Here is an 18,550-nt window from a genome sequence, read left to right on the forward strand (position 1 = left end):
CTTCCTCTTCCTCCTCTTTTTCCTCCTCTACTTCCTCTCCCTTCTCTTCCTCCTCCTTCCTCAATCTGTCCCAGCCACCCTGGCCTTCATTCCTGCCTCAGGACATCTGTTCACGTTCTGCCCTATGCCAGGACACTCAGTCCCAGGACACCTCTTCTGTGTCCTCTTTTATCTTACTCGCTTGCTTTCTCTTGTGTGACACACTCACTGATCCACCCCCTGGCTTCTGGCACATAGTAGGTGCTCAGTAAACAGTCACCCACTGAAGGCATACAAGTGGGCAGAGGTAGGCTCTGGAGGGTCCATACCCTCCGTGTGGCTTCCTCTCAGTGTTTGCTGACCTCCTAGGTTCGGAGAACATAGGGGAGGCCTTGCTGTGGCCTTTGTCACTGTCCCCTACCCCAGCCACCTCCAGGTTCTTCCCCTTACCTGGAGTAACCGCTGTTCCCGATGAGAATTCTGCCCAGTGGGTACTCCTGCCCTCTGACAGTGACTGGGGGACTCACCTCCAGGTTCCCAAAGGCATCCAGCCCAGTGAGCTCTGTCGTATAGAGCTTTCGGGTCACATAGCCAAAATTTGGACCCTAAGATGGGAGAAGGATACAGTGAGAGAAACGATTGTCCCCAGGGGGAAATGGTGGCTGCACCTGTGGTGGTAACGGGAGGGAGTTCTGTGGACACCGGAGAGGAACCTTACGACTCTGCAGGGTGGAAGGGATATTGGACTGAGTCAGTGGCCTTTGAAAGAGATGGGGGGGTGGGGCGGCTGGTTGGGTCCCCAGCATGTGTCACCTGCTTGGAAAACTCCTGCACAGGACAACAGACTCTCAAAGCATTCTTTCTGTTCTCTGTAGAGGTTGGGGATGGGGGAATGAGTGGAGGCGAGGTTCCTTTAGCCAGTCTGAGGAGGGACAGGAGTCCGAGCCACTCCTGTGGCCAGTACCGTGGTTCACACCATGTCCCCATCCAGACCCTGGCCTAGAATGGGCTTTAGGGCTTTACAGATGGTTTTACATTCTGACAGTCCTCACCAGAGGATACACGGGTCACCCCCTATGTGAGCTTTGTGGGTGCTGTGACAAATCACTACCAGATAGTGGCTTAACATAACACTGGGTTTATCTTCCTGCAGTTCCAAAGGCCTCAAATCACTTGTCACAGAAATGTCACTTGTCAAAGAGTAGCCTTAAGTCCATCACTGAGGCCCTAGAGGAAGCGTCTCAAGAGAAAGCACCTTGTGCTGGGTGGAGTTGCCTGCAGTGGCCTTGTGCAGCCTTCCCATAATGCTCTATGCTGTGGGGGAAGGGTAGGCCACCTGTGCCTCCTTCACTTCCCGTGTCAGCAGGTGGCAATTCCATGGAATCCCGGCTGTGGACTGAGCCCACTACCCACATCACACCTCTGGCCACCTCTGCTCCCCCAGATGCTGGACATCAGACGGCCTGATCAGTTGGCACCCACCTGAGTCCTTGGCAACCCGCAGCCTTCCTGAGAGCCTCTCTTCCCAGGGGACAGCCTCGAGGCCACCTTCGCCTCACCTCCCTCACGATGGCCAGAAAATCCAGCTGGCCTGGTCTTGTAGAGCCACCCAGAGCCTGACCACAGGCAGCCACCGCCTCCTCATCTGTCCTGGTCTCTTTCCACTCTGGCTGGCCCCTGGATCTAATCTCTTTATAACACTAGACAGGGCACACCCTCCCTGATTTATGACGTAATAGATCGCCCATTTCTCAGATTCTAAACTGATGGTCCCACCAAGGCCAGCAGCTCAGTGACTTTGTTGTCCACAGCATTGGGTTAGCTTTAACAGGAGTATTTTGTTTTAATTCTATTTCTTTTAGAATTTTTTGATTTATATGGTTCAGTGGTTAAGAGCACTGGCTGCTCTTCCAGAGGTCCTGAGTTCAAGTCCTAGCAACCACATGGTGGCTCACAACCATCTGTAATGGGATCCGATGCCCTCTTCTGGTGTGTCTGAAGACAGTGATAGTGTACTTATATACATAAAATAAACCTTTACATTTTTTATTTATATATCTATTATTTTTATGTGTGTATATGTGTGTGCTTGTGTGAGTTTATATGTACCACATGTGTGTTGGAGTCCACAAGGCNCCGAAGAGGGCATCTTCTCTCATGTGTATTGGAAGCTAGAATCACGGGAGGTTATGGGTCATTATGTGGTGCTGGGACCTGAACCTGGGTCCTCTACAAGAACAACAAATGTTTTCTTAAGGTAGAGAGAAGCCTGGGTGTGGTGGCACATGCCTTTAATCCCAGCACTCAGGAGACAGAGACAGGTGGATTTCTATGAGTTCTGGGCCAGCCAGGACTACATAGCAAGACAGAGTATAAAGAAAAAGAGAAGAAGAAAAACAAGCAAGAAAGAGAAGCAGTGGAGAGAGCTACTTCTTCAGCCCTTGATTTCTATTTCTCTCTCTCTCTCTCTTTTTTTTTTTGTGAGTACCCTGTTGGTACTCTTCAGACACACCAGAAGAGGGCATCAGATCCCATTACAGATGGATGTGAGCCACCATGTGGTTGCTGGGAATTGAACTCAGGACCTCTGGAAGAGCAGTCAGTGCTCTTAACCACTGAGCCATCTCCCCAGTCTCCATCCTTTAAAGACAAGAATAGCCTCAGATTCTGCCTCCCCAGGACTGAGCTTTCAGATGCACCATGCCTGTGGATGTGGAAGCAAAATTTCCCAACACCAGGTCACAGGCCCGCCTGCTCATGTTCAGCAATAGCAGGGCAGCGCCACACTCTGGCCAGGAAGAGAAATGACCAAATGCGCTGGAGACAATGTAACAAAATACTCCGCTAGAAATGAGCAAGGACCAGGTCCAACAAGCAGAACTCTCAGTTTTTGTCAACTGGATACAAGATCAGCTGGTGAGAAAGAAACCTCAACTGAGAAAATACCTCCATAAGATTGGCCTCAATCAGATTGTCCTGTGGGCAAGTCTGTGGGACACTTTCTTGATTAATGATTGCCCACTGGAGGCAATGCCAGCCCTGGACTGGTGGCCCTGAGTCCTACTGAAGGCAGGCGGAGCAAGTTTCTCCGTGCCTCTGAGTCAGCTCCTGCCTGGACTTCCCTCACTGGTAGTGAGGCGTGATTCCACAGTGTGGCATGGAAGTATAAACCAAATAAACTGGGTCTTCCCCAACGTGCTTTTGGTCGGAATGTTTTATCCGCAAGTAAGAAGCAAACTGGGACAGTGGCATGAGCCTCTGACGGCATCAGGAGAGGCCTGGCTAGGTAGGACAGTGACACTGAGACCTGAAGGCTGAAAGTCAGCTAGCGCCAGTATAGGGAGGCGCATTCCTGGCAGAGGGAATGACATATGGCACATGCCAAGGTCCTGGGGTCAGGGAATCATGGGAAAATTTGAAGTCATGGTGTCACTCTGGGGACAGTTTCCCTGTCACCCTGGTACTCTCCACAAGGAAGAGTTGGGTGAAGAATGTACCCAGCCAAGGACCTGCTGTGGCCTCCTTCCACCCAAGCCGGGATGAGGCAGAGGGGAGCCTGTGCTGAGGATCTGTGTTACAGAACGCTGGGAGTCTGGTTCAGAGCAGGGAAGTTGGCCTTTGGAATATCTAAGTGGCAAGATGCAGCTACTGCAGGCAGGGCGTGGGGAGTGGGGACACAAAGGCTTGGCAACAGTCCTGGGTGATGCTCCCACCTACAATAGGGATGAGCTTTCCTCTGCCCTTAGCCGGCACACCTTGGCCAAACGCACAGGGTTTGGCCAGGAAGAAGCAAAAGGTTGATGGGACAGACATTTTGTTCCAAGCCTCTGGCCCTCGGTGGCCTAGTGTCTTGCTCCTTGGGGTGCAAACTATGCATGGCTGTAAGGCTTGTTCCTCTTCTGTCTGGGGGTTCCAGGCCCCAGGGCAGGCTAGGGTCTTCCTTGGATGTCAGAGAGGCAGGGACCTGATGTTGTCCCTCTTGAGCCTCAGTTTCAACCTCTGTGAAATGGACCCACTGATAGCAGCTCTATCAAAGGTTGTCACACAGAATGAGTCAGAGCCTGCGTCTGAAGGTGTGTAGGCTCAGTAAACATACAAACATACTATTCCTTTTATTTATGATGTTGATGACCTGGGCTGAGTTGGCATCCATCCGCCAGGCCAGGCCAGAGTGACTCACCAATATGTCACTTCCAAGTCCCTGATGTGTCGACCGTGACTGATAAAGTCCGGCTGATCCTGAACCCCCAACGCAGCCCCAGTGTAGCCCCCAAAGGATAAATCATGCCCACGAGATGGAACTCTTGCCTTGGGGAGCCCAGGAGGCTATCTCAAAGACCAGCTGAGCTCGTGTGGGGTGAGGCTCTGAGAAACCAGATCTTATCAGAATCATGGCTGAGGTAGGCAGCACCACCCCTCGGGTCCCGCTGGAACAGCTTTGAGGACCAGGCTGCTCAGGGGTGGGGAGAGCTGGATTGAGAAAGGAGGGGGCCTCAGGACCAGGGACACTGGACGGCTGGGCGTTGGCCAGGCTTACAGGGCTCCTACCATAACTCGTTTGACAGGGAAATCCTTGAGGCCTCTGTCCCTCGGGGAGTCAAAGACCACGGGCAGCGTCTTGTGTGGGGCCTGGATGTAGCCAATCTCCATTTCGTCCTAGAGGGGTACAGAGAGGCTGCAGCTTGTGCCACAATCTTGGCACCCAAAGCCCGATGTGGTATGGCCCTACCCTACCTAACTGTTGCCATCAGGAACAAATTCTCCATAATACCTGAGCCCAGAGAATGGCCCTGAGCAGGCAGACAGACCCGAGTCCTGCACAGCCTGCTGGGAAAATGAATAGGACAGAGGCCCTGACTCTGGGGGACACCCAGGGCTGTGGCTGGGGTGGAGTGATGGAGCCTTGTCTTAGAGGAGGGAGAATATCCAGCGTGGGGGTGACTAGAGGTGCTGAGGTGGGGTGTGTGTGTGCTGGGGGAACCCAGCGTGCCCCCAGGATTATACTGGGATAGGCAGAGGCTTCCCTGGGAAGGCTGTTTACTGAGCCCAGGTGGGAGCAGCCTCCTGGACCTCACAGTAGCAGACACGTGGCCCACCCAGCCCTGTAGATGGGTGCACCAGTTTTCAGAAATGAATCTAGTGAGGACGTTGACCCTCTGGCAGTTATGCAGGGTGGGGACAGACATAGTCATTATGACGGATTACGGGATGGGAACCCTGGGCATTTCCTGGTGAAAGATGGGAACCTGTGTGCTGCTTCCTAGGGATCAGCCTACATCACACGGGGGGGGGGGGGGGGATGACAAGGGCAGGACTTAGCGGACAGGGAGACGGACAGGGTCCCACTGGAGGGATGGCATGTATGGAGGACCATTGATGAGCAGGGCTGGGTCATGGGTGAGGAAAAGGAAGACAGCTGAGAGGACAGGGTAAAGGCTCAAGATGAGAGCCAGGGACAGGCATGGAGATGGGAGCTCACCTCTATGTCAGATGAACTCTCTGCTTGACTCACCCCCACCCCCCACCTCCCCACCCCCCACCCCCGCTCTCTCTCTCCAGTGTGAGGACCTTCTGAGGCTCCTTCCTCTCAGTCCATCCCAGGAAGGATCACCTCAGAGCTGGAGCTGTGCCCCACGAGACCAAGGCCGGCGTCTGTCCCTTGGCCTCAGGCCGATGGGAGCGCGTACCTGCATCCATTGGTCATCTATATTCTCCTCCTCGGGGCACACAGTCAGCTTGCACTTGGCTTTCTTGGTCAGAGTAGCTAGTGACTTTAGGAAGTCTTCATTGTCAGAAACCCTAGGGAGATTAGCCCTCGTCACCACAGGGGGTAACAACGGACAGATCATGAATAAGCTGTTCCTCTCTCCAGGCTCCTGAGCCAATTGTGGCTTCCAGGGGCTGAGGGCAGAAAGTATGTTTTGCCATTCCCAGAAAACGCCCCCGCCCAGAATTCAGGGCTCTCCTTAACGTCGTACCCAGACACCCCTCCCCCAGAGCTTCACCTGCACACGTACACCTCCTGGGGGGGCTGAGTGTTGGGGGTCATGATCCAGGGGGCCACACGGAACGTCACGCTGTCTTGGAACACCAGGGCCTCGGGGAGCTCCTGATGGGGAGAGATGAGAAGGGTTGTCAAGGTCACTGGCAGGCAGGGTGCAATGCCTGCCTCCCCTCCCCCACCCACCCCTAGGCCCAGGCCTACCGGGTTAGACTTGTCCAGCAGGGAGATGGTAAGGGGAATGAGCCCCTTGAAGTCTGCGTCTGGAAAAGCAAGGCCTTCCACATAGAAGTCTATGCTGTGCTGGCCGCCGGGCAGCTCCAGAAGGTACGAGGACTGTTGTGGTCCCAGGGCCACCTTGTACCTGGACGGCAGTTTACCCCCTAGACAGAGGTGAAGTGTGCTTAGGCCTAGCGTGTGACATGGCTCTGATTTCTTCTCCTCAGTACCTGAGGTGCCTTCCCAGGGTCCCTGTGTGTTATGATCCAAGGGCCCCTGGAGGTGTTTAGGGGGAAAACTTCAAAACTCCACTTGGGACCTTGTTCTCCTGACGAGAGGGGTCCGGGAGGGGCAATGAATGGCAGGTCCCAGCACCATTCCGAACTTTGCACAGTTCTTTTATTCATTCACTGTCTGGTCCATTCATTAGTCCCTAAGCACTGTCACGGGAGGAACAAAGTAGTGAGAGGAAAATGGGAGGGGAACAGAGTGATAGTCATAAGTTTATCATATAAGTACGTGTCATATGTATTTAATATGTCATATGTGTTATACATTATATGTACATTATATAATATAGATATTACATATACACGTACTATATCACAAATATAAAGTAGCATATGATTACTTCAGCCTAAGGTTGGAAGGAAGTGAGGACAAATTGAGCCTCTGAACACCCTTTACCATACATTTCACCTGGGAGAGCCAAGGCATAGGTACACGCCCCTCCCCTTGGCCATCCGAGCACCATTTTAAACCTTGCACACCTCACAGTGTCTTCTCTGTCCCCCCCTCGAGCACACAAGCACATTCCCACCTCAGGGCCTTTGCACCTTCCTCAGAATGCAGTCTCCTCTGACCGACCTTCTCCCCTCTCTCTGCCCCCAGCTCCACACCCCACACTGCTGTCCCTAATTATTTACCTGTCCCTCCTCCTATCCCACCAGGATAAAAGTGAATGGGACAAAGACTCGGTTCATGGCCATGTGCCCTGGGCTCAGGTTGGCACTGCCAGGATAGGAGGAGCTGCAGAGCTACTGAAGTCGGAGTGGCAGATGCCCAGCAAATGGTGGCATGGCACATAATGGGGGAGGGGAGAAAGTGAGAGGGAAAGAGGGAGAGAGGGGGAGAGAGGGAGGGTGTGAGAGAGAAAAAGAGAGGAAGGGACAGAGGGGTGAGGGGGAGAGAGGAAGGAAGGAAATGAATGAGGGGAGAGAGAAAAAAAAAGAATGGGGCTGAAGAGATCGCTTATAGGTTAAGAGCACTGACTGCTCTTCCAGAGGTCCTGAGATCAATTCCCAGCAACCACATGATGGCTCACAACCATCTGTAATGGGATCCGATGCCCTCTTCTGGTGTGTCTGAAGACAGCTGCAGTGTCCTCTTAAAAAAAAAAAAGAAAGAAAAAGAGAGGGGGAAGGAGAATAAAGGGGAGAAAGGGAGAGGGAGAGAGGGAGGGGGAGAGAGAAAAGGAGAGAAAAGAGGGAGAAGGGAATTGGTGGACAATGACTGGAAGATGCCAATCCCTTGTTCCCAACTGGGACAAGCTCAGGTCACCTCCTTTGGACAGCAGAGGACTGAGGCACGTGCCTGCCTCACAGCCCTGTGTCTGGAGCTCAGAACCAAGCACACGGTAGCTCTTGAGAACTCTTTGCCCAAGGGGAGGGGGACAGGGCGGTGCCCCATCTGGTGAGGCCAGGGAAGGAACGCGCCATCAGAGTGGCAGAGGTGCCAGGGAAAGCCAGGCCGACTCACGTGTGGCCCGGAAGACTCTCACTTTGTTCATCTTGGCCTTGGGCACCTCCAACACCAACTGATACTTGTCGAAGAAATCTTTGGGAGTCTTCGTGCTTAGGGTCATTGGAGACATGTCCTGCAGGTCTGAGAGAAGGAGCACGTGGCCATGAAGGTCCCCCGGGGCTCGAACATGGCCATGAAGGTCCCCCGGGGCTCGCACCTGGCCATGAAGGCTCTTCTCCCTTCAGGAGCCTCCTGGCAGAGCCCAGACTCCCCACACCCTGCCACAAAGGAGCCTGGCTTTCTTTTCTCTTTTTAAAATGGCTACTTGTCGCTTATTTTTTCAAATGTTTATTACATACACTTATTCTTGTTTGTTTTGGAGCACTGGAAATTGGGTCTGGAGTCTTAGTTGTGCAAGGATGAGAGCTCAACGGCTCAGCCCCTGCTCTGCCCCGCCCCACTCCACCCCCGCCCCCGCCCCAGCCCCTGCTGCTCAGTCTCAGCCCACACTTATTTATCATGTGTGTGCATCAGAGAGGTTGTACACGCTGTGGTACATGAGTCAGAGGATACAGCAATTGATAGCAGCCAGTTGCAGCCAGTTCTCTTCTGCTACCATGCTGGACCCAGGGATCCAACTCAGGTCATCAGGCTTGGTAGCAAACACCCCTACCCACTGAGCCATCTCGGCAGTCCCTGGTTCTGTTCTTTTCAGCATGTCTATAACGTTTATCTGTGTATGTCTATCAAAGGGTGAATTAGGGATAGAAACTCAGAACAACACAGCCTTTGCCCATTTGGTTGCTTGCCGTGACCCCGAAACTCAAATTCCAGAGCACAGGGAGCACCCAGAACAGAACAGTGGTGGTACACGGCAGGATCAGCACCAGGGTGACAGAAATGCCAGTGGTCACTGCTGCTGGCTGGACCCCAGGGAAGGAGGCAAGGATGTGGGCTCAGCCTGGACCTGGGTGAGCTCTCACTGCCTCAGTTTCTGTATCAGGAAGCAGGGGCGGAGAGAGCCAAAGGGGAGAGTGAAATGGCAAATCTCTTCAGCTACTGTTGTCTGGAGTCTCAGGAGTGTCCACAGGTCACAGGGATGTCCCTGGCACCAGCCCCAGCCAGCCACACACATTAGACACATAGTCGCTGTCCCCTCAGCTGTAGTCCCTTAGCACCATCCCCCCACACACACACACACAGGGAAGGTCACCCTCCTCTGTCCCTGGGCCACCTCAGCATCCTGGATGAGTGTCCACGAGACCCTGCTGTCCCCACCACCCTCCTGGAATCTCTCAGACCTGCCAAGGTGTCAGGCTCCCTGGGTCTCAGATACTGACCCTGCACCTGGGTAGCCGTGTGACTCACACGAGCTGTGGGCGTAACTTCTCCGTGCCTCAGCTTCCCCATCCTTTAGGCGTTTGGGTCTTGTGTGATATCTGGGGACCAGCACCCCTTTTTATTTGATTTGGGCCCCACATCTGAGCCAAGCACAGCTGTGTGGGCTGGCCAGGGGCGAGCATGGAAAGCAGAGCCTCTTGGGGCTCCCTAAGCCCCCCACTGGTCTCTTCTGACTGATGTGTGACTTCTCCACCCCGTCCTCTGTAATGTGCACATCCTAACCCAAATGTGCTTTTGCTAAACCAAATTCAGGGGCTATGTCAAGATCACATGGGCAAACAGGCATGAAGTCCTTCTCCCCAGAGCTGGCCAAGGTCTTCCATCTTTACCTTTGTTGTCCAAGACCTTGTCATCCTCAAAGTCCATTCCGGAGGCCTGGGGGTCCTCTTTGTCGCAGTTCACCAACAGGATGGCGCCACGGCCTCCCGGGCCCCAGGTCCAGGTGCTCTGGGAACATTGGGAAGGTAAAAGACACGGTCAGGGAGTCTCTCAGATCCCATCAGCCCCTGCGAGACAAGCAGCTGGTTTCTCTCACCTCCCACGTTGTCTGGCTTTTTCTCACCCAGCAATTCCTGGCCCAAAGAGTGGAGTTTTCATGGCTCCAAATATAACCAAATCTGCTTCAAATGTACGATGTGTGTATTTGTTAAAGACAGGCCTGTTAAAAATACAGGCCTGTTCCATCATATCCAGTCTGTGTGGTACGTATGACATCAGACAAGCTAGGCAAGGAACTCCACCAACTAAGCTACGTCAATTCGACTTTTTTATTTTATTTTATTTTATTTTTAAATAAAGGAGCCCAGTAGTAAAAGACACTTTAAAAACCTTTTTAAAATGTTGGCTTGAGAGCCGGGCGTGGTGGCGCACGCCTTTAATCCCAGCACTTGGGAGGCAGAGGCAGGTGGATTTCTGAGTTCGAGGCCAGCCTGGTCTTGAACTCAGAGATCTACCGGCCCTCTGAGTTCTGGGATTAAAGGCGTGTGCCACTATGCCCAACCTATTCCCCTACAGCTGATGTACCCTGTAAAGGGGCCACTCATTTGAAGCCTGCAAGAGTGTATACTAGAGCCGGGCATGGTGGCACATGCCTTTAATCCCAGCGCTCGGGAGGCAGAGGCAGGTAGATTTCTGAGTTCGAGGCCAGCCTGGTCTACAGAGTGAATTCCAGGACAGCCAGAGCTATACAGAGAAACCCTGTCTCAAAAAACGAAAAAAAAAAAGTGTATACTAGCCTCAAACAGGAAGTCATGTGGAAGCTTTGAAGTTACGGGGACACTCTGGAGCTCGCCCACAGGCCCTAAGTTGATAGTGTGAAGGTCCCTTTCTGCACCCTGACCAACCATGCTTCCACCACACATAGGCCGGTCTGGGAAGGGTTCTTACAAGAGAGGCTCTGGTGAGGTGACGCTGTTCAGCTCATCACCACAAGGGGCGCCACAGGAGAGCCCAGTGGCCCTGAACTATTGTCTGACATTTGAGCCTTACCTGATCCTTCCTGGCTTGGGCAGGCTTCACTTTGCCAGTGCGGGTGACATCTGCGCTCAGGGACAGTTCTGAAATCCAAGAGAAGAGATCTGGTGGGGGTGAAGCCCGGGGCTCCCAGAGTGGCCCCGAGGGACAGGTCTCCCCCAAGCATGTCCCCCTGTTTGTCCCTGAGAAGTACAGAGGCCAGAGCCAGGACTTCCAAACACTGTGCCCTTCAGGGACCATGACAGTGATGCCAAAGCAGTTCCAGCCACCCCAGTGAAGCCTCCATATGCCCTGCCAGGTCACTCAGTTTTGTAATCTGTGAAATGGGATTGTGGGGGCAAGCTCACTGGGTTATTGTAAGGATTAAATGTAACATCTGGCACTGGAGTGAGCCTCACTTAATTTAAATGTATACTCATGGATGAAATCCATCAATGAAACAAAACCTGGAGGCTTCACATCTCTCTCTCTCTCTCTCTCTCTCTCTCTCTATATATATATATATATATATATATATATATATATATATATATGTTCAGGTTCAGGTTCAGATCTCACTAATTTAATTTTTAAAAACGCTAGCCTCAAGCTCATGAACTCTGTGATTCTAAGATTGAATTTTTGAGTGATTTTTTTAAAAAATGCATTGGTGTTTTGCCTGCATGTATGTCTGTGTGAAGGTGTCAGGTCCCCTGGAACAGGAGTTATAGACAGTTACGAATTGTCATGTGGTACTGGGAATTGAACCAGGATCCTCAGGTTAACCCACAACCAGTGCTTTTAACCACTGAGCCATTTATCTCTCCAGCCCCTAAGAATGGATTTTTAAAAATTATTATATAATTTTTATTTAATTTTGTGGGTATGTGGTGAGGGGTAACAGTGTGGTTGCCCGTGGAGACCAGAAGAGGGAGTTGGATCCTCCGTAGCTGGGGTTGGAGGTGGTCGTGAGCCACTGGATGTGGGTGCTGCTAGCCAGACCCTGTTGGAGCAATACATGTTCTTGACGACTGAGCCAACCTTTCAGCAACACTAATAGATTCTATTTGAAGAAGAGTAGTGCTGGGCATGGTGGCACACGCCTTTAATCCCAGCACTCGGGAGGCAGAGGCAGGCGGATTTCTGAGTTCGAGGCCAGCCTGGTCTACAGAGTGAGTTCCAGGACAGTTAGGGCTACACAGAGAAACCCTGTCTCGAAAAACCAAAAAAAAAAAAAGAGTAGTAAAAAATACAAGTATATGTGCATGCGTGGGTTATTAATATGATAAAAGGAAATATAAATAATGGGACTTGGGGAACATAGAACTATCTGCTACAAAAAGCAGCATGCATGTGTATGTGTGCATGTGTGTATGTGTGCATATGTGTATATGTGTGTATATGAGTATATGTATATGTGTGTATGTGTATTTGTGTATATTTTGTGTGTATGTGTGTGTATGTGTGTATGTGTATATATGTGTGTGTATATATGTGTGTATGTGTATGTATGTATGTATTCTGTGTTTGTAAAGCATTTATAATGTATAGAGAGCTGTGTGTAGAATCTAAGTACCACTTTCTACCCTGAAAAGCAGTTATTACACTGTGATTCGAGTCTCCCAGTGCACTTATATTAACTGAGTAACTGTCAGAGGTCCATGTAGCTGGAAAGTCACTGTAGCTGAGGGCGACCTTGAGCCTCTGACCCTTAATCCTCTGCCTCTCAAGGGCTGGGAGTACAGATGTGCATCAGCACACCCGGCTTATACAGGACTGGGAATGAAACCCGGGGCTTCATGCTACCTAGGGAAGTTCTCTCCCCTCACCCTCGGCTGTCACCCGTGTTTCTTTATGTAACTCTCTGGGGAGGGATGTTTATGAAACACCAGATACATGCATAGCTAGAAATGATCATTTTTCTTTGCTTACTCAAAAGTAAGATCTAGTCACGATGTGTCATGGGGGATGGCTTGTTGAGGAGGGGATGGGGGAGTGTATTGTGTGGAGGGAGAGGGCAGCTCTAGCTCCTCCTTCCCTCTCTCTCCTCCTCCCTCCTTCCCTTCCTTCCCTCCCTCCCTCGTTTTTCTTCCTTTTTGAGACAGGATCTCACTCTATTGCCCTGGCTGGCCTTGAACTCACGGAGACCTGCCTGCCTATGTCTCCAGGTGCTGGGGTTGAAGGTGTACACCCTTGGCAGCTCTTCGGTGCCCTGGTCATCACTTACCCACCCCAGTGAGGTAGAGCAGGGCTTGGACTGGGGAGGTCTTGGGTCCATAGTATGAAATGCGAACCTATAAGACAATAGCAGACATTTATGATTTCTCTTAGTCACTCAACAAACAAGTTTGAGCTCTGAGGTATGCCCGCTCAATCCAGCTCAACTCTGCTAATTACGAAGTTATAGAAAAGGTTCCCAAGGGAGCTCAGAAATGGAGGGACCCACCCAGCCTGAGAAAAAGGGGGTGAGGGAGGATTCCATGAGAGGCGTTTATTGGCTAGTTTTATGTCACCTTGACACAAACCAGAGTCATCTGAAAGGCGGGAACTCCAATCGAGAAAATGCCTCCTTAATATCAACTGTTGGGCATTTTCATAATTAAAGATTGGTGGGGGACAGCCCAGCCCACTGTGGGTGGGGCTATCCCTTAGCAGGTAGTCCTAGGTTCTATAAGAAAGCAAGCTGAGCAAGCCAGCAAGCAGCACCTTCTATCAGCTCCAGCTTCCAGGTTCCCACCCTGTGTGAGTTCCTGCGCTGACTTCCTTCTATGATGAACAGCGACGTGGAAGTGAGAGCCAGATAGACCTTTTCTCCCCAACTTGCTTTTGGTCATGGTGGTTCACCATAGCAACAGTTAGGGTTCTAACAAAGTGTGTCTTGAGAAATTCTTTTTTTTTTTTTTTTTTTTTTTTTTTTTGGTTTTTCGAGACAGGGTTTCTCTGTGTAGCCCTGGCTGTCCTGGAACTCACTCTGTAGACCAGGCTGGCCTCGAACTCAGAAATCTGCCTGCCTCTGCTTCCCGAGTGCTGGGATTAAAGGTGTGTGCCACCACGCCCAGCTCAAGAAATTCTTGGAAAGGGAGCAGGGGCTGGGCAGCTGGAAATGTGGTACAAGCGGCATTAGAGGGAAAGAAAGAGCAGGCGGTAGCTGTGGAACTGGACTTCAGGTTGTCTCTCAGGAACCCAGCAGCAGGTCCTCAGCTGTAGAGCACGGGCTCTCTGTGCAGGCTGGGGAAGGGAGTGGCGGGGAGTGGGGTGCACCTCAGGGGCGTAGGAGGTGAAGCTCTGGTCTTGACTCAGTCCCTCTGCCCAGCAAAATTTGAAATAAACAAATAACTAAAAACCCAGAGATGGGTGTCTGATTGACCCAGCTGCAGGGGAAGTGGGGCATTGGGAGCAAGAAGTTTCCGTGAGAGCTGGAGAGATGGCTCGGCGGTTAAGAGCACTGACTGCTCTTCCAAAGGTCCTGAGTTCAAATCCCAGCAACCACATGGTGGCTCACAACCATCCATAACGAAATCTGACTCTCTCTTCTGGAGTGTACAGTGTACTTACATATAATAAATAAATAATTTTTTAAAAAGAAGCTTCAGTGACATGAGCTGGGGACACCAAAAGCAACCAAAGAGCTACAAGGAAAGGAGCCTGTGGTGACATCTGAGGGAACACAGTGAGAAGTTTCTGAGGGGACACCCTCAGAAGTGTCTGAGGAAACACACAGAGGAGAGTCTGAGGAGACACATTGAGGAGAGTCTGAGGGGACACACACTGATGAGTGTCTGAGGGGACACAGTGAGGAGTGTCTGAGGGGACACACACTTTGGAGAGTCTGAGGGGACAAACACTGAGGAGTGTCTGAGGGGACACACACAGAGGAGAGTCTGAGGGGACACACTGAGGAGTCTGAAGGAACACACTGAGGAGTGTCTGAGGGGACAAACACTGAGGAGTGTCTGAGGGGACTCCACTGAAGAGAGTCTGAGGGGACACACACAGAGGAGTGTCTGGGGGGACAGACACTGAGGAGTGTCTGAAGGGACACACACTGAGGATCGTCTGAGGGGACACACTGAGAAAAAAGTATTGAGGGTTCACACTGAGAAGCCCCTGAGGGGATAGAATGAAGGAACATACTCAGGGTTCATACTAAGAAGTTCTTGAGGGGACACACTGAAGGACCACATGGAGGAGCCCCTGAGTGACACACTGAGGAGACACTGAGGTGCTGGGTCCTGTTCTATAGACAGTAGTCATCCTGGGGAACAGAGGGAGGGGACAAATGACAGCATCATGAGCTCTCTGGACTCTGCAGTCCACTTCCGTAACATCTTTGCACAGACCTTTTCTCTGGCTTCCCTGTCTGCTCCAGAAAATGAGGGCCCCCTAGCCTTGTGTGGTGGCACAAGTTTTATCCTAACACTGGAGAAGCTGAGGCAGGAGGATTGAGAATTTGAGCCGAGGCTGGACTAATGAGCAAGATTCTGTCTTTTTTTTTTTTTTTTTCTTCGAGACAGGGTTTCTCTGTGTAGCCCTGGCTGTCCTGGAACTCACTTTGTAGACCAGGCTGGCCTTGAACTCAGAAATCCATCTGCCTCTGCCTCCCGAGTGCTGGGATTAAAGGCATGAACCACCACGCCCGGCAAGATTCTGTCTTGAAACACAGGAAAAGTAGAGCAAAAAGGAGACAAGAGAGGGAGAAAGGGGAGGAAGGAAGCCGAGGTGGGCCCCACACCGAAGCCTCTCCCTCCCCCTTCCCTCTATCTTCGTCATACAGGGACTCCTTCAGGGCCCTCAACCTAAGTCTTGTCGCTATCATCCAGGGTGAGCCACCTGGGTGTTCCAACTCTCTCCCAGCTGGCCTTTGGTTCCACCCTTCAACTTGCTTCTTCTTACGAGAAGTATTCCCTGACTGCACCTGCCAGGCACCCTAGCTACCTCCGTGTCCTTAGGGTGGGTGACAGCATTTTGTCCCCTGGGAAAGGGTAAACTGGGTATGCTCCTCCAGGGAGCACGGTGTCTGTGGGAATCCCAGAGGATCTTGTGGAGACTACCTACGAGGGTTCCACCCTCAGTCCTGGAACTTGTGAACAAGACACAGGGAACAAATTCTCTTAAAGGTAAGTTAAGGGTGACCTTGGAATTCAGCCCAGTGGCGTGTGTCCTTACAAGAGAAGCACACCGTGGGGGTGACCAGAGCGACACCACCACAGGTCAGGGAATACTGACTGACACCTGACAGGAGTTCGGAGAGATGGAGAGTGACCCCTGAGGGTCACCACAGAGGGAACCCCCCCAGTGGCCACTGGGACACAGAAGGCGCTCCTAGTGGATCCCTGCCTGCAGAGTCCTCTCAGCCACAGCTACCTGTTTGTCTACCTGTACGTTCCCTGATGCTCCCGAGGACTGTAGCCTCCCATCCCACTGCCGTCTCCGGTCTGCATGAGATGGTATTTACTAAACAGTTCTACATGGATGAACTTGATCAAGACCTGGATCTTCGTAAGACCTGAAAGTTTCATTGTGAACTTGACTGCATTTAAGACTCGCCTCTGGGTGTACCCAGGAGGGTGTTTCTAGAGCGGTTTAGTCCCACTGTGGATGTGGGTGGCGCTGTCTGGGGGGCTAGACCGGCAGCCTCTCGCTCCAGCCGCCCCGCCTTCCCACCGCGATGGACTGAGCCCTAGACCGAGAGCCAGAATAAGCCCCGCCTTCCTTAAACTGATTTTTATCGGGTATCTAATCCCGGTGATAGGAAAAGAATGACAGGGACAAATGTGCCATCCGTGCGGGCACAGAGGACAAAGGAGTCACTAAGAACTTGTCCAAGGAGGGGAAGGAGGCTCTCCCAGGGCGGGCCCTGAGCATGGAAGCAAATAGACTGTGCAGTAGCTGACATCTCTCACCCTCCGGCCATCAGGCCCCACCCACCCATCAGGCCCCACCCCACCTATCTGGCCTCAGCCTACCCTACCCATCAGGCCCTGCCCCACCCCACCCATCAGGCCACGCCCTCACCACGCCCATCAGACCTTTTGGTCATCTGTTCTGTTGCTGGCTGCTTTCACCTGTAGGGTCACCTCCAGCTCGGGGTCCAGAGGCCATTTGGAGGCCCCCATGGTACTCTTCTTGACTGGAGGACCATGGATGACGTCTACGATGACTCCTGGGGAGGCTGTGATGCCGAAGGACGTGTAGCCCTTAGGAGCAGAGCTGTGGAGCGACAGAGGCACCCGTGATGAGAGGGCACACCGCCATATTGTCTCCATACATCCTTTCCCCAGCAGGAGGAAACACAGGCCACCACTGGGCTTGCCCTGGCCAGAGAGTAAATTGGCTATGATTGCCAGGAGGAACTGAGCACAGACTGGCAGTCCTCTTGACCGGAGGCCATATACTTGGACCAGAGAGACCGCTCGGGAGGTGGATGTCAAAGGCACCACCCACACACCCACAGAGCAGTGTGCACACACACAGGGGACCATCACCAGTGGGCATGCCAAGAGCTTTGTGCATATAAAGTCACACACAGGGGGCTGGAAAGATGGCAATACCCCTCCCCCCAAGAACAAAGAGCCCACAGATGTAACAACAACTAAAACAAAATCACACAGGTTTCTGGAGTTGTGGCAGAACAAATATTCTTTGTGAGTGTGTGTGTGTGTGTGTGTGTGTGTGTGTGTGTGTGTGTGTGTGACAGAGTCTCTCTATGTAGCCACAGCTGGCCTGAAACTCACTCTGTAGACCAGGCTGGTCTGGCCTGAAATTCACAGGGACCCACCTGCCTCTGCGTCCTGAGTGCTGGGATTAAAGGTGTGCGCCACCATCGCTGGGAGGAACAGCAGATCTTCCTGAGGCTCATCCTCACACAAAACAACTGGATCAGGAGTGAGGTACACTTTTTAAAAGCAGCCGGAGTTGGGTTGGGTAGTGGTGGCCCACGCCTTTAATCCCAGCACTCGGGAGGTAGAGGCAGGGGGAATCTCTGAGTTTGAGGCCAGCCTGGTCTACAGAGGTAGCTCCCAAGACAGCCAGGGCTGTCTCAGGGTGTGGGAGGCGTGGGGTAGGAAGCAACGTTTGAAGGAGTAGGTGAGGGGACAGGAGTAGAGTTGGAGGCTGGAGAGAAAGTGGAGGAATGCCAGCCCGGTCCTCACAGATTAAATTCCCCAAATAAAACTTAAAAGCTTGTTGGAAGCCAGCCTGATCCAAGGTTTTCTCAGAGGTCCTGACAAAACAAAGGGAACTTTAGTTCCCAGTCCTTGTCCAGGGGTGGGCGTGGCAAGAAGGTCTACTGGGACTGAGACCAGTAGGGAGTTTAGGTTTCAGTTTCTGGGACTGGGGTTATCTGTCTGGAGGACACTGTGTGCTTAATCTGCGATGCACTCTCTGTGCCCCGTGTCCCTTTTGTGCAACATGGCTCGGTTAGCTTCCTGCTGACCTCTTGTCCCATTATATGATGGCTTTCTGCTGACTCTGCCCCTTTCTCCCTGTGAACTGTATAGAAGATGCTGTACTTTTTACCAAACTTGCTTAGCATTGGTCCTCAGCTTAGGCGTGGACTTTTGGTCTCAGCTCTGCTATCTTCTTTATTTTCTCATCTCCTGTCCTTAGTCCTTCCCCTTGGGACTCTGTCACTGTAGAACAGCCTGCTGATCCTGATAGGAGGGAATTGCTGAGTGAGCATAGGAGAAGGATTGTCTCCCAGGACACATCTCTCTCTCTCTCTCTCTCTCTCTCTCTCTCTCTCTCTCTCTCTCT

At 52.1% G+C, this 18,550-nt stretch overlaps 1 protein-coding gene across 1 annotated transcript in view; it reads right to left on the minus strand.

Annotated features, from left to right (window-relative positions):
- Nucleotides 1-18,550, minus strand: part of Padi4 (peptidyl arginine deiminase 4) — a 28,860-nt gene that overhangs the window by 7,299 nt on the left and 3,011 nt on the right. Inside the window, exons 2-11 of the mRNA XM_021200583.1 lie at nucleotides 16,825-17,005; nucleotides 13,023-13,089; nucleotides 10,832-10,899; nucleotides 9,673-9,790; nucleotides 7,958-8,083; nucleotides 6,185-6,363; nucleotides 5,985-6,088; nucleotides 5,667-5,778; nucleotides 4,528-4,635; nucleotides 430-584 (exon numbers count right to left, since the gene is read on the minus strand). Coding sequence (XP_021056242.1) covers nucleotides 430-584; nucleotides 4,528-4,635; nucleotides 5,667-5,778; nucleotides 5,985-6,088; nucleotides 6,185-6,363; nucleotides 7,958-8,083; nucleotides 9,673-9,790; nucleotides 10,832-10,899; nucleotides 13,023-13,089; nucleotides 16,825-17,005 — 1,218 coding nt within the window. The remainder of the gene's footprint in view (nucleotides 1-429; nucleotides 585-4,527; nucleotides 4,636-5,666; nucleotides 5,779-5,984; nucleotides 6,089-6,184; nucleotides 6,364-7,957; nucleotides 8,084-9,672; nucleotides 9,791-10,831; nucleotides 10,900-13,022; nucleotides 13,090-16,824; nucleotides 17,006-18,550) is intronic.

This window comes from Mus pahari, chromosome 6 (genome assembly GCF_900095145.1).
Source record: "Mus pahari chromosome 6, PAHARI_EIJ_v1.1, whole genome shotgun sequence".
NCBI classification, from domain to species: Eukaryota; Metazoa; Chordata; class Mammalia; order Rodentia; family Muridae; genus Mus; species Mus pahari.